This window comes from Struthio camelus, chromosome 2 (assembly GCF_040807025.1).
Source record: "Struthio camelus isolate bStrCam1 chromosome 2, bStrCam1.hap1, whole genome shotgun sequence".
In the NCBI taxonomy this organism is placed as follows: Eukaryota; Metazoa; Chordata; class Aves; order Struthioniformes; family Struthionidae; genus Struthio; species Struthio camelus.
In genome coordinates this window covers 172830606-172843657 of record NC_090943.1, presented here as the reverse complement: position 1 = coordinate 172843657, position 13052 = coordinate 172830606, and the positions used below count along the sequence as shown (strand labels likewise).

The 13052-nt window shown below is 61.9% G+C and overlaps 2 protein-coding genes across 15 annotated transcripts in view; one reads left to right on the top strand and one right to left on the bottom strand.

Annotated features, from left to right (window-relative positions):
- The window catches only part of MROH1 (maestro heat like repeat family member 1), a 65370-nt gene extending 55316 nt beyond the window's left edge, over positions 1–10054 (top strand). For 11 of the 12 annotated variants that reach the window (XM_068933611.1, XM_068933608.1, XM_068933610.1 and 8 more), the window contains 8 exons: positions 976–1090; positions 3476–3622; positions 5163–5351; positions 5960–6112; positions 6282–6416; positions 6662–6764; positions 7939–8004; positions 9594–10054. In XM_068933611.1, the coding sequence (XP_068789712.1) occupies positions 976–1090; positions 3476–3622; positions 5163–5351; positions 5960–6112; positions 6282–6416; positions 6662–6764; positions 7939–8004; positions 9594–9679 (994 nt within the window). In that variant the 3' untranslated portion in view covers positions 9680–10054. Of the gene's footprint in view, positions 1–975; positions 1091–3475; positions 3623–5162; positions 5352–5959; positions 6113–6281; positions 6417–6661; positions 6765–7881; positions 8005–9593 lie in introns of all 12 variants that reach the window. The other variant, XR_011139379.1, reaches the window with a different exon arrangement.
- Positions 10055–12163: 2109 nt separating this feature from the next.
- Positions 12164–13052, bottom strand: part of BOP1 (BOP1 ribosomal biogenesis factor) — a 73449-nt gene continuing 72560 nt past the window's right edge. For all 3 annotated transcript variants that reach the window (XM_068933583.1, XM_068933584.1, XM_068933582.1), the window contains exons 15-16: positions 12686–12793; positions 12164–12492 (exon numbers count right to left, since the gene is read on the bottom strand). In XM_068933583.1, the coding sequence (XP_068789684.1) occupies positions 12339–12492; positions 12686–12793 (262 nt within the window). In that variant the 3' untranslated portion in view covers positions 12164–12338. The remainder of the gene's footprint in view (positions 12493–12685; positions 12794–13052) is intronic.

Genomic DNA, 13052 nt, shown 5'->3' with positions numbered 1-13052 from the left:
TTCTAGCCCGAGCGATGCCGTGCTGCTTGGGCCGGGGCACCAAACAGTGTTTACGTGTTTGTTAGCTTGTTAACAATGCTGTGTTAAGGGGAGGGAAGTGGTCTGGGTGGTAGAGGAGCGGGGAGTGGCGCAAAGCAGCGCTTCCGTGGAAGAGGACAGGGTGCAATTGGTGGCAGCACCAGCCACCCAAGCGTGGACCAAGGATGGGTGCTGGGAGAAGGCGAGACAAGCTGTTGGTGTTTGCTGTCCTGAACGCGAATGCCTCGGTTCTGCGATGCTGCAGGATGCGGAAACGCGAAAGGCGTGAGACAGAGGGTGAGGGCCTCTGGGCTTTCCCTGCCGTTGCCCTCTCGCACAGTTGCTAGCCCGCGCGGAGCGATGGGAGCCGTCTATGCTGCATAGGGCAGCCTGGCTGTAGACACAGAGGTGGTGGCAGTGGTACAAAGCTGCTGCTCTGCTGTCCCCAGGACTGCCTTGGGTTTGGCTGCCCTTCCTTCTCAGCCTCAGGAGATGGCAGTGAGCAGAGAGGCAGGCTGGGAGCGGCCAGGCATAGGTCGAGGCGCCACTGCCCGCAGGTGAGGGAGGCCGCAGGCAGGTGGGGAGCTGCCATCCGTGCTCCCAAGGGCACGGGCTTGGCCGGTGCAAGGTCTGCGCGGGGCACAATGCAGGACTTGCCTTGTTCTGGCAGACTCCTGCGCTGGAGGGGTGCTGCGTGCCCGCATGTGCACTCCTAAGAAGCCCGGTCAAAGGTGGAGGCTCTGCAGCTGGCTCAAAGTCATTGGAGGTCCACGAGTCGCCTGTAGCTCTAGGCAGTGGAGGTCAGAGGGCACAAGGGTGACTGGCTTGATTTCCATTTCTGCGGAAAGGATGGTGGTTCCTCATGCTGTTGAGTTTTGAACCTCCTGTTTGTGAAGGATGAATCCATCTGAACGGAGTGGCCCGATGTGGGGTGACGCAGGATTGTTCTGTTTGCAGCGCGATGGCACGGCACGCTGGCCCCAGGCTCCCCCTGATCGTGAAGAACCTCATCCCGATCCTGAGCAGCGTGTTGGACAATCAGCGGGTCACCACCACTGCCTTCTTCGCAGAGGTGAGACGGGCGAGCGTCACGGGAGGGGGTGACTCAACTGAGCCGCCTCACAGGCTGGCTCCTGTCCATCTGCTGGACTTGACCCTGGCGTTATCCCTGCAGGAAAATGGCTGAGGCCCCAAGGGTTAATCGTGCAGCAGGGCCTTGCCTCCAGGCATGCAGGACAGCGCAGCCGCGAGCTGTCCTCATCAGCTTCCCCGGCTCTCTGGTAAAGGGGATGGCAGAGGAGTGCTTACAGGAGTCCAACTCTTAACACATCACTGCAATGAGCCAGCAAACCATAACTTTATCCTTACATACCACCTTAAAGAATGAAGTGACTCAAGTCCTTTCCTCTTGCACAGGGCAGTGCCGTAGCCAGCAGACTGTAATACTATCTCTTCGTACATACCACCTTAAAGCCCTGGGCCACTCAAGTAGTTTTTGTTACATAAAGGAGCACCTTATGCCAACAATGCAGAACTATATCCCTGCTTATAAACCACCTTTTAAATTCTCAGCTGCTTAAGCAGCCTGGGATTAAGGCAGTGTTTTTATTTTCTGTTTGGCTGGGGGAGCTGATGGCCCTGCTCTTGGATCCTGTCCCAGAATCTGCTTTAGTTTTGGAGTGTGGTTGGCTCTCTGCATCCTTAAAGGGTTTAAAATAGCAGCTTTGCCTCACCATGGAGCTGGAGGGGAAGGAAGCAAATGCCTGTGTCTCCCTCTCTCAAAACTGATGAGGTGAGAGCTCAGTCCCTTTTCTCTCAGCCGTGCCAGTGACGGAGATGACAGAGTGGAAGTGAGGCAGGGAACAGCCACTGGGCTCTAGCAAAGGGAACCTGCAGGAACCAGCATCCCTGGGACATTTGCTGCAGCCTTTTTCCAGCAGGGTCGGAAGGTCTGCGCCATCCCGTGTGGTTTCCTTCGAGCCCAAAGGGTCGCTTTGGGGCTCTGTCAGTGCTTGCATGCGGGGTGCGTGACCGGGCAGAGCGGCCCTACAGCTGCCCTGAGCCGGGCCGAGCTCTGCGCTCCTGTCGCCCAGGTCTCCCCAGTGGCGGGGTCTCTCTTGGCGTCAGGGCTCCCGGCCCTCCACTCTCATGATGGATAGGGAGAGGATGCCCCCAGGGAGTCCCGTGGGACCCGCCCCACCAGGGCTCTGCCTGGGGGCAGCCAGGAGAGCGCGGCTCTGCCCCGGGGAGCAGCTCCCTCGGCAGGTCGTTAACCCAGGAGCGCCCCTTCAGAGCCGGGTTAGCGCCGGCCCCGCTGTTGTAGGCAATTAACGTCCTTTTCATAACGTGGAGCTTGATCGGTTCAGGAGGAGCTGGGGGGAGCGCGCGCCGTTTCTTGGAGCTCATCCCACTTCCGTGCGCAGCTCTCTCGGCAACTTGGGGGCTTGGTTACGAGGGTCAGTGGGAGAGCAGCCCTGCAGTCTTTGGTTAGCCAGGTCTCCTGAAATAGTCTCCTTGAACTCGTGCCTGGCCAACTTCTATAAGCGTGTCTCCGAGAGCTCCCAGGGCTCGAAGCGAGGAGCTACTTACCAGAAGCTGTGGTTCTCCTGCTACAAAGTCACTTGAGGGATGTTCCCAGCACCAGGGGCTCCAGGGAAGTGCTTGGCGCCATAGGGGCGGTGGGGACCAGGGAGCGATCCCTTTGCCCTGGACCAATCCGTCATCCGGAGCGCGCTCCTTCCTGGTGAGCTGCTGGCCAAGCCATTGGGCCTCTCTGCAGACCAGGAGGATACGCTTCAGCCCGGGGTTTCTCCAAGCACCTCAGGGCACGGGTGTCTCGCTCCCTGGCGTGTTCTGGTCATGCGCCCTCGGCAGCTAACCTCGCCCGAGCTTGTGAAACATCGTTTGAAGGAGTTGGCGCTGACCTGGCAGTGAAACAGAGCATGGCTTTAGGTTTAAAATTCGAGGTAACAGATTTGGGTCTAGTAGGTAATGATATGAAGCGAAAGGCTACAGAAGAGCATAAAACACAGTCCTATTCCGAAGTCCAGTTGTTTTCCTAGCTGTCTTAATGTCACCTGGAAGGGGCTCTTGGCAGCCAGCGATCCAGCTTCCATGTGGGTGCTGGCCTTCACCCCAAAGCCAGAAGCTGTTGGGTTTCTCCTGGCTGCCAGGGCTTGGCTGGGCTTCCCGTTGCTTTGATTTGATTTCCTTGATTTATGTGTTAGAAATTATTGCAGGTTCCCAAGCCTGAGTAGATGGTTAGGGGAGTAAGGGTTGAGGGCTCCTCCAGTCATGTCTCTGGATGATGCGTATGTAGAGCTGGGGTGCAAATCAAGTTTACCCCGGGCTCTTTCCCTCTGTAAAAGAATAAGAGCATCTGAATTGCAGATGTAATCTCCATCATGATTTGGGGCATTACTGTCCTGTTGATGCTGAGACTTTCTTTTTGTTTTAGCTCCTTAATAGCAATGTGGTGAATGACCTGATCCTGCTGGAGACCATGATGGATAACATGACGGGCAGGCAGAAGGACCCTTGCATGTTGGTGCGCATGCTGGCCCTCCGAGGACTGGGCAACATCTCCTCTGGTGCACCGGAAAAGGTTAGAGCAAACTCAGTGTTCCCCTACATCCGGAGAGTCCTTTCCAGGGCTATCATCCAGCGGTGGGGAGAAGAGTGTGTAACCCCTTGTGATGCCACCAGGTGCTGCCACTTGTCAAAGATGGGCCAGGTCTTTGGACAGGGCCGTTTGCTGCGCTGTAACCCTAGTGAAAGCACCTTCACCAGGTGTGAAGGCACCTCAAACCAGGGTGATAATTCTCCACACATCTCTCTCTGGTGACTGTCGCCAACAGGTGCTGTTAGATTGCGCTGGTTCAGATTTTTGACTGTTTTAAGTGATGCCTTTTATAAAAGCCTGTTTTCAGAGCAAAGCATGGCATCTTCCACAGGAGATGGGCTAGCTCAAATAAGCCAGGTTGCATTTTGGGGCATCATTGTGTCTGTGTGATGCATGTCAGGCCACTGCTCTTTGCTCTTCTGTTGCTCTTGTGCATTTTCCAGCTGATAAATGGATCCTTAAAAGCTTAGCACAGTTATCTCTTGCGCTGGCCGTGGGATTCAGAGAGCCCGGAATTAGCTTTCTAGCTCTCGGAGGCACTGTGGCTGGACTAGTCCTGCCGCCTGCTCGCGCGGCGGTGCGTCCTCCGGGTCGGCACGCCGTGAAGGCAGGGGACTGGCCAGGCAGCGCGGGCAGTGTGCTGCCGTAACGAGTTTCGGCTGAGGCCGCGTCCCCGGCGAGCGAGGAGCGCCGCGCGGCTGCAGCTACACCTGCAGCTGGGCAGTGGCTGCTCCAACCCTCTTCCTGTCCGGGAGAGGAGCCGGCGCTGCAAAGCCTCGCCGGTGCAGGATCGTCGGGCTGCGCTGCGGGGCGGCCCGGCGTCGCAGGTTTCTGTACCTGGTTTCTAATCAGCAGCAGCGCGGGGACTTGGCAGGCGCTCTGCTCCGGCGCTCGGGCCCGCGCCAAACCCCAGGAAGAGGTCACGGGCAGGTCAGCCCCAAGACAGACAATAAGCTACTGTGATCTGCCACTAAAATATAAGTAGCTACTAAAAATACCTTTCTGCTGGCGTAGCCTGGTCAGAGTCGCTGCTCTAATAGCATCCGGCACTCTGGGCTGCGTGAGCCGAAGGGAAGCAAGAGCCCTTCTGGCTGCGCACGGCCCGGCGAGGACGAGGAGGGGCTGGAACCTGGCGCAGCCTGGGCGGCAGAAGGAACGGCCGGTTGCCGGCTGCTCCGCTGCCTCCCGGACAGAGAAAAGCCAAGCCAGGTTCCCTTCCCTTCCTGCCCTGCCGGAGAGCTGCCTCCCGCGCCACTGTCGTGGGCACCCCAGATCTGCCTGCTGCAGCGTGAGCTGTCGTCAGCTCTGTTCAGCCGGTCCTGCTCAAACAAGCTCCTCTGTCCTCCGGACACGCGCTGGTGCCCTGGCACAACATGCATGTTGGAGGCCCGTCCCAGCCTCCAGGGCTGCGTGTTGCGGTGAAGCGAGGCTGCTTGGAGGTTTCCACTGGGAAGTCTGGAGGGCGAATGAGTAGTGGGTGCGTGGCCGGTTCACTCTGCTCCTGCTCATTCTTCCCTTGCAGGTGAGGAAGCACGGGGCCAAGCTTCTGGCCTCCATGGTCAACGGCATGGATGACAAGGATGATCCCCACAACCTGGTCGCGCTGGAGGCCATGTCCAGTCTCTCCAAGCTCCTGGATCACATGGAGGAGAGCGACATCCAGTCCATGCTCCTCCACGTTGCGATCAGGATCCGGCCCTTCTTTGACAGCGTAAGGAGAAGCCCTGGCAGTGCCAGAGAAGTGGAGCTAGTGCGTTGGTCAGTGGGTGAAGTGTCTTGTCTAGAGTGAGCTGGACCCTGCTTGATCGGGGGATGGGACCAGGAGCACAGGGCTCTTCTTGGGCACCACCAGGCGGGAAGAGGTCTGGGTGCACAGCGCTTCCAACTGAGGTGCTCTGATGGGCTCCAAGTGTGGGGCTCAGAGCCAAGCATGGCACTTAGTAAGGACAGCAAGATGACTGGGAAGCAGAGGGGCCCTTTGGGTGAATTTACACCCCAGATGGAGCCTGTCCTTAGTCCCTGGAGAGTTTTGTTGCTTCCTCGTGAAGGATTGCACTGGAGATGTCTCGTCTCTCACCTCTGCTGTGCCTCCCCAGAGCAGCTGAGGACCCAGGTGGCCCAGGGATGAGGTGCTGAAGGTTTGGGACTGGCAGCAGCATTTCACTTGCTGCTTTTGGTGTCCTCAAGCCTCAGGAGTGGAGCAGGGAGGTGGGCAGCAGTGACTGTGGCACGTATGCCCCCAGGCCAGGGCTCAGGTGGGAGATGACTGTCACAGAGGAGTGGCCAGTACTCCCTGACCCTCATCCCCTCTGCTTGCAGGAGCAGCCCGACCTCCGCAAGTCGTCCATTGTGCTCTTTGGCAACCTAACCAAATTCAGCGAAGGCAACTGCGAAGTCTTCTTCGAGCAGATCCTCAACGGGCTGGTGACGCTGCTGCTCCACCTCCAGGACCCAAAGCCAGAGGTGGTCAAAGTAAGTGCCTTGTTGACAACCTCTGGCTGATGGCATCCTGCCCCATACTGCCTGGCAGGTACCAGGGTCCTTTGCCTCGGTGTGGGCCAACCTGCCCACTGCCTTGGGGAGACTGCTGGGTGTCGAGCTCTCAGATGCATGCTGCGGCCTCCCCCTCTCTGTGCCGCAGGCCTGCAAGTTTGCTCTGCGCATGTGCGGCCCCAACATGGGCTGTGAGGGGCTCTGCGACATGTTCCTGAACCACCTGCGGGAGGACAGGAGCCTGCACTACGGGGAGTTCATGAACAACGTCTGCAAACACCTGGTGAGCGGCAGGAGAGACCCATGGCAGCCGCTCCGGCAGTGGAGCTGGCTCCTCGCTGGCTGCCAGCCCTGTCCACAGGGACCTCTGGGTCCTTCAGTCCTTGTGGGGCAGTTTTCCCTGGGCCCAGTTACGTTCCTGGGATAACACGCAGCCTGCCCAGGACCTCTGTGCTTCTGGGAGGTGGTGCTGGTGCTGCAGGCAGCTGGTCTTGGGTCCTTAGTGATCTCCTGTGGTCCCTCTCCTAGATGCAGAGCTACCCAGAGATGCTGAATCGCCTCATTTCAACCAACCTATTCTACTTCAAGAGCACCTGGGTTGACATCAGAGCAGCTGCGCCCATGTTCATTGGTAAGGCTGCTCCTGAGACCCTCCTTGTGCTTAGTGTGGGCTTCCTTTCTGCAGAAGTTTGTGTGCATGGCTATTCGTGCTGTCCTGGGAAGGCCTGGTGGTCCCCGCTCTGCTAGCGAGGCTGCTGGAAACGGCTGGCATCATCTGGTGCCTCGATACCCTGCAAAGCTGCATCTTGCTCTGCCCTGGCCTGGGGACAAGCATGCTTGTCATGTGCCTGGGTAGTGCCAAAACCACAGAAACTTTTTGGCAGCCATTTGTCTCCAAAGCCCACTGGATGTGTGGCATCTGCTGTGACCAGCTTAGTTGGAAAGCACATGACCGGGTCTTACCATGGTCTGGGTGACAGTCCTCCATCTGCAACTCGTATGAAGATCTACTGTCTTGCAGAAATAGTGGCCTTGGGCTGCACGCTCTACTGGACCTGACTGGGGTGGAATAAAACCAGTTTTTCCCATCGTTTTAATGGTTCCCACGCTCAGATCGGCAGTGGGTTTTGCTGTTTTTTCTGCCAGCAGAGCTGCCTCAGCTCCTTGCTGTCAGCGCAGAGCGTTTCTTCAGTTGTTGCTGAGCCCCAGAGCAGAGAGTGCGTTCAGGCAAGGATCGTCCAGCAGTTGCTCCCTCTACCGCGGCCGTTCCCCTGTAAACCGGTAGCAGCCGTAAAACGCAGACACATCCTAGCTCCAAGGGGCATCTGTGGCCACTGCTGAAGGAAGCATCAAGCCCATCTCTGTAGTTCCCAATTCCCTCTTGAGGATGGGGGGATCATGCCCAGCCTTGCCTTCAGCCATTTCGCATGCCTGAGACTGCGAGTGGTGTGTAGCATTACGCTGCTTTCGGTAGAGACCCCGAAGAGCTCTTCCATCAGCTGAACTGCAGTCAGATTTGCCCATTAACGCTTTACGAACAGCGAGGTATAGGAGCTGCAGCAGGGAGGAGATCTGCCGCTCCTGCTCCCCTGGTAGGGGTGGTCTCAGGGCACGCGTTGTGTGCACGCACGCGTGACGCTCCCCACGTGAGCCGTGTTGCAGCGTTTCCGTGGAGACTCCGCACAACACGTTAATGGCACAGATGAGTGACTTGGCACCCAGAGTGCCTCTGTTACCTCTTTCCTCAGATTTAGGGATTCTCAGTGGGAGCCAGACCAAGCCCTGACTGTGAAATTCTTCCTCAGGCTTTCTCGTTCTGCACGTGGACGAAGACCACTGTCAGCAAGTGGACCTGGACCAACTCATTTCCTGTGAGTAGGAGTCGTTCCCCTCCTGCCTCCTGCATCCTTCCAGGAGCAGCGGGCTCGGAGAGCCGGCCCGGCCGGCCGCACTGGGGCCGTGCCGGGGGGCAGGGGGCGAGGGAGCTGCCGGGAGGCGAGTGTCCCACGCTCGAGGGGCTTCCCAGGACTTCTGGGCCTGCGCGGCGCTCCCCGTGGCTGGAGCTCAGGGGGTCGGGGGGGCCACGGCGCTCCCAGTGACCAAAACTGGGGGACTCCAGCTCTGCAGGGCCCCAGAGCTAGGGCCCCGACGAACACCCTAGCCGCCTCTGGGAAGGGACCCCGGGCCTGCGGGATGCGCCGCTGCCGTCCTCGGTGGTTGCAGCTGGAGAGATGGGACCGGCCTCAGCCTGCTGGAGCCGGTGCTCAGCCCGGGCAAGGCCGGGGCCGCGAGCTGCCTGCCGCCCCGTGCAGCCAGGCTGTCCTGCACGTACCGGGGTTAGCGGCAGCGGGCGGCACCTGCTTCCCTGGCCGGGGAGGGAGGCAGGCTGCACCCGAGGCACCTTTGGCCTGGGAGGAAAGGAGCTTCTGTGCTTCTCCTCGTGGCTGTGAGCAGTTTGGGGTGGGAAAGGGCTCGGGACCCCACGGAGGTTCGTGCCCATCCTGGCCCCAGCCCTCCCCTCGTGGGGAGGGGATGCACCGCCGTGGGGCCGGCGGCGGCGCAGAGGGAGCCCCGAGCGCCGCGGTGCAGTGCCGGCCCGGCTGCGCTGGCGGCGGCTGCGCTTGCAGCCCTCGGCCCCGGCCGGCGGCGCCTGCCTGGGGCACCTGGCCGGGGCTCGCGTGGCATTTGCAGGGGCTTAGCGTAAGCAGAGGGGACTTGCAGCGTGCATTTCTAATGCTTTAACTGTTAAAAGGCAGCGTTAAGGCTCATTATAAAGGGCTAATAAAAAGTCAGATTGAAGCTGGTGGCATTTTGGAGCAGAGTTAAGTAATTTTCCTGGATTTCAGGGATTTTTTCCCTGTCACTAGTGACCTCATAGTATATAGTAATGCATGGAAACTTTTGGATTGTTCCAAGAGAGCTTAAAAAACACTAAAAAAGGAAAAACTATCTTTCCGTTGGCTCCCTGAGCCCTTCCAGAAGAAAGAGGCCTGTCTGTTTGAAACAAGTGAAAGATAATCTGTGTGTGTGTGAGTAATAGCTGGGGGGAGCGGGCCGGATTGGGTTGCGCGAGCTTCCCGTATTGAGTGGCTTAGCCGAGCGGGGTCCGGGCAGGGCGGCGGGCTCCCGGGTCTGCAGCCCGCCCCGGGGCGCCCCTGCGGCCGGGCCGGCGCGCGGGCAGCGGGCGCGCACGTAATCGGGGAGCCGGGTGCTGAGGGGCTTCGGGGGCACACGCTCAGGCCCTGCGTAAACAAGCTACTGGAAAAATATTATTATACTTTTTACTGCTAGGAAAAACTACCTGGACTGTTTTCTTACAACCGGGAGCGGGTCCAGGCATTAGGAAACGGTGCTGATAGAGGAGGCTTGGCCCCGCGAGCGTCTGCGGCGCCTGCCCGGCCCCCGGGGGCGCAGGCGGCTCCGGCGCAGGGCCCAGATCTCTCTGCTCTGCCTCTTCCAGCTCTCAACCTGCTGCTGAAGGACCCGGTGCCGGCCGTGCGCATGAAGGTGGCCGAGACCCTGGGCCGCCTCGTCCGCATCCTGTGAGCCGCGGGGCGCCCCGGCTCTGCCGCAGCGACGCTCGGACACGCTCCTCGCCGCCAGCTGCCCGGCCACGGGCCCCGCCACGTCTTCCTGCACCGAGCGCACCCCCGCGGCTGCCCCGCTGCCTCCCCGGCTCGCCGGCACGGCCAGCGGCTGGGGCCACCCTGGGCCAGGGACCACGATGACATACAGCCTGAGGCTCTGGTGGTGGCGCAGGGCCCCGCACAGCTCGGGGCAGCGGCAGCGCCCGAGCTGCCGCCTTGCCTCCAGCCCTCGGGGCCGCTGTGCGTGGGGCGCTGCTTGATGAACGTGACCATCCTCTCCCCTTAAGGGCCTGTACATAAACTATTTTTAAATAAAGCCCTTTGCTCCTCACCACCCGCCGCTGCAGGAGTCTCACTTTGGGCTGATGGCCTGACCCGCTGCCGTCCCGCAGGGACACCTCCCGTCCGGCCTCGGGCCCCATGCTGCGGCTGCGCCAGCTCGGTCCCATCCAAGCCTGGGGCAACGGCTTCCCCCAGCCGCCTCCGCTGCAGCAGGGGCCGGGGGGGCTGCAGCCGCCCTGCGCTGTGGCCAGGGACTGGTGAGCAGCACTGAGCGCATGGCGCTCCCTTTCAGCGGGAGACACTTCAGCTGGGAGCTGAGGCCAGACACAACTCAGCGCTCTCCCAGGGTATGGGGAAGTGATGAGGGCACTTGCGGGGGGGGGGGGGTCCTGCTCCAGCCTTGGGCTCCTGGCCAGGCTGGGTCCTGCGCAGCCACCCTCCCCCTCCTTGGGGGGCTCCTGTCCCTGCACCAGCCCCTGGCTGAGGTTAAGGAGCCTGGTGAGCTCCCAGGGGTGGCATGGCCCTGGCCAAGTGCCCTGCTCCAGGCTCTGATGCTTTTCCAGCTCCTGGCCCTGTGCTGCTTCCTGGGCTCATTTTCCAGGGGTGATAATGACCTCAGTGGGCTGGGCAGGGGTCCCTGCAGGCCAAGGCCTCACGCTCCCTCTGCAACCTGGAGCAGCCAGAGGGGAAAGTGGGGGGCAGACGCAGCCTGGTGCTTGAGCTTGCAGAGTCAACAGGAGTCTTGGTGTATCAGTAGGGTTCAGAGTGAACAAGCTGGGAGGGGAGAGCTTTTTTGCCCCAGCAGTAGTTGGTGCCCTGTGCTGCAGTGGGTAGAGAGGCTGCTCGGGGCCTGGCAGCGGTGGAGGTCCTGCGCGCTGGCAGCCCTGGCAGGGCGCGGCAGTGCCCGCAGGCTCCGTCGCTCGCTCGGGCCCCGGCGTTGGGCGGCCGCCGTGCTGTTTCCATTGCTGCTGCACATTCCTGCAGCCCTACCTGCTCCCCACGCCGCGCAGGCCCGAAATATCTCACAGCTCCTGCGGCCTTTCGGCCCTGGCTGCGGCGGCAGGATTCCTGGGATTGCTGGGCAGGGAGTCAGGCTGCGCCCGGGCTGGGGCCCTGCCAGCCTGCGGGGAGGGGGGGGCCACGGCCTTTTTCCACTTGTTAAAGCTCCTGCCCAGGCCCCAGCGCTTTATTGCTCAGCACTGGCTCCGGCGGGGAGGCGTTTCCTGGGGCTTCCCGCGCCGTGGGCCGGCTGCGCCCGGGGCCAGCGCTGCCCCCCAGCTCCTGCGCCCCAGCTCCCGCGCCCTGCGGCAGGGGAAGGAGCTGGGGACTGTGGGGCTCTGCCCTTGCCCCAGACGCGCTGGCCTGGGTCCCTCCCTCGGTGGCAGCGGGGAGCCGGGAGCTGAGCGCGGCAGTGCCTGGCCTGGGGCAAAGGAGCGGTGCTGGGGCCGGTCCAGGACCCTCGTGGGCAACCCAGGGCCGGCCTGGGCAGCCTGACATGGCAGCGAGGCTGCCCCCGATGCTGCCGGTCCGCGTGGCCAGAGCTGCCCTGGGCTCCCCGGGGTGCCGCGGTGCCACCGGCGCCCCGTGCCACGGAGTGGCTCGGGATCCCCCGGCTCCCTGTGCCGGGACGGGACCGTTTCCAGCGGCCGGCCTGGCTCCCGGCCAGCCCTGAGCTCATGCGTGGGATGAGCTCACGGTGGCTGTCGGCCGGCAGGGTGCAGAGGGCAGCGCGAGGGGCTCCGCCGGCACCGTGTGCAGCCGGCAGGGGCCTGGCAGGGCCCTGTGCTCACCTGGGGGGGCCCCAGGGGACTGGGGAGGATGCTGGGGTGGTGCTTGGCCGGGTCGCTGCCGAGGCACGGTGGTGATGGTGGTGGTGGGGGGAAGCAGCTCGAGGGCATGCAGGGACAGGCTGGAGACCCTGGAGAGGGCTGAGGGCCACTTCATCCCTCCATCCCTGTCTCTGTGCCACATCCTCCCTTCCCTCCATGCGGGAGCCTGGCCGGGACGAGCGATGCGTGGTGCTCGGGGGGGGGGCCCAGCCTCAGCTGCAGCTTTCCAGCAGCACCAAGAGGTTTTAGCGAGTCCATGTAGCCCCCAAGGCGGCAGTCCAGCCCCAGCCGTGGCTGAGCTGGCAATGCAGGACAAGGCGACACAGCCCCAGGACTGTATCCAAAAGAGTTTAATGAGCGATTCCCCAGGAGTCCGTGTGCAGGGCCCCGCTGCCTGCGCAGGCCCTGCTGGAGACGCTGTGGCCAGAGCGTGGCCGGGCCGGCGCTGCCCCTCGCCCGCAGGGAGCCCGTGTCGGGACGCCGCGCTGCGCCGGCGCTGGGCGGCAGCTACGTGAAGAGTCGGACGGTGCTGTCGGCGCCCGACGAGAAGACCCAGGGCTGGGTGGGGTGGAAGAGCACATCGAGGACGCCCAGGTCCCACGTCAGCGCGTGGCCCTTGAGCACCTTCACGGGCACCAGCAGCGGGTTCTGCAGCAGGTCGCTGTGTTGGAGGAGAGGGGTCAGAGTGGGGCTTTGGCTACCTCCCCCCCCCCCCCACCCCAGGGTGCTCCCATGGGGGTCACAGCTGCCCCCCACAAACGCCGGTCCCCCTCCCGACACTTGGGGCAGCACACCACCCTCCTTCCTGGGGCGCTGGACTAGAAATCCTGCGGACTTCCCCCCCACCAACGTACTTGTAGACCATGCCGTGGCACACGATGACGCTGCCGTCGTCGGAGCCCGAGGCGAAGAGCGGGTAGTGCTTGTGGAAGGCCACGCTCCTCAGTGCCTTCTTGTGATGCCTGCAAAGACCACGGGCTGTCAGGGGACGGGGAGGACACCTTGCCTGGGCGAGCCGGCGCGGCTGGGCACAGCCAACCCTTGCGGCTCCCAAGCTCTGCTGCAAGCAACCATATGTATGGGAGGACATGGGGCAACTGGGACAGACTGGCCCTGCTGTGGACAGCTCTCAACACAGCCCAGCACCCACCACTCCTAGGCCTGTGCTCACTGTCCTCCCACCCCCAACTCGTGCAGGACCTGCAAGACACCAGCACCAAC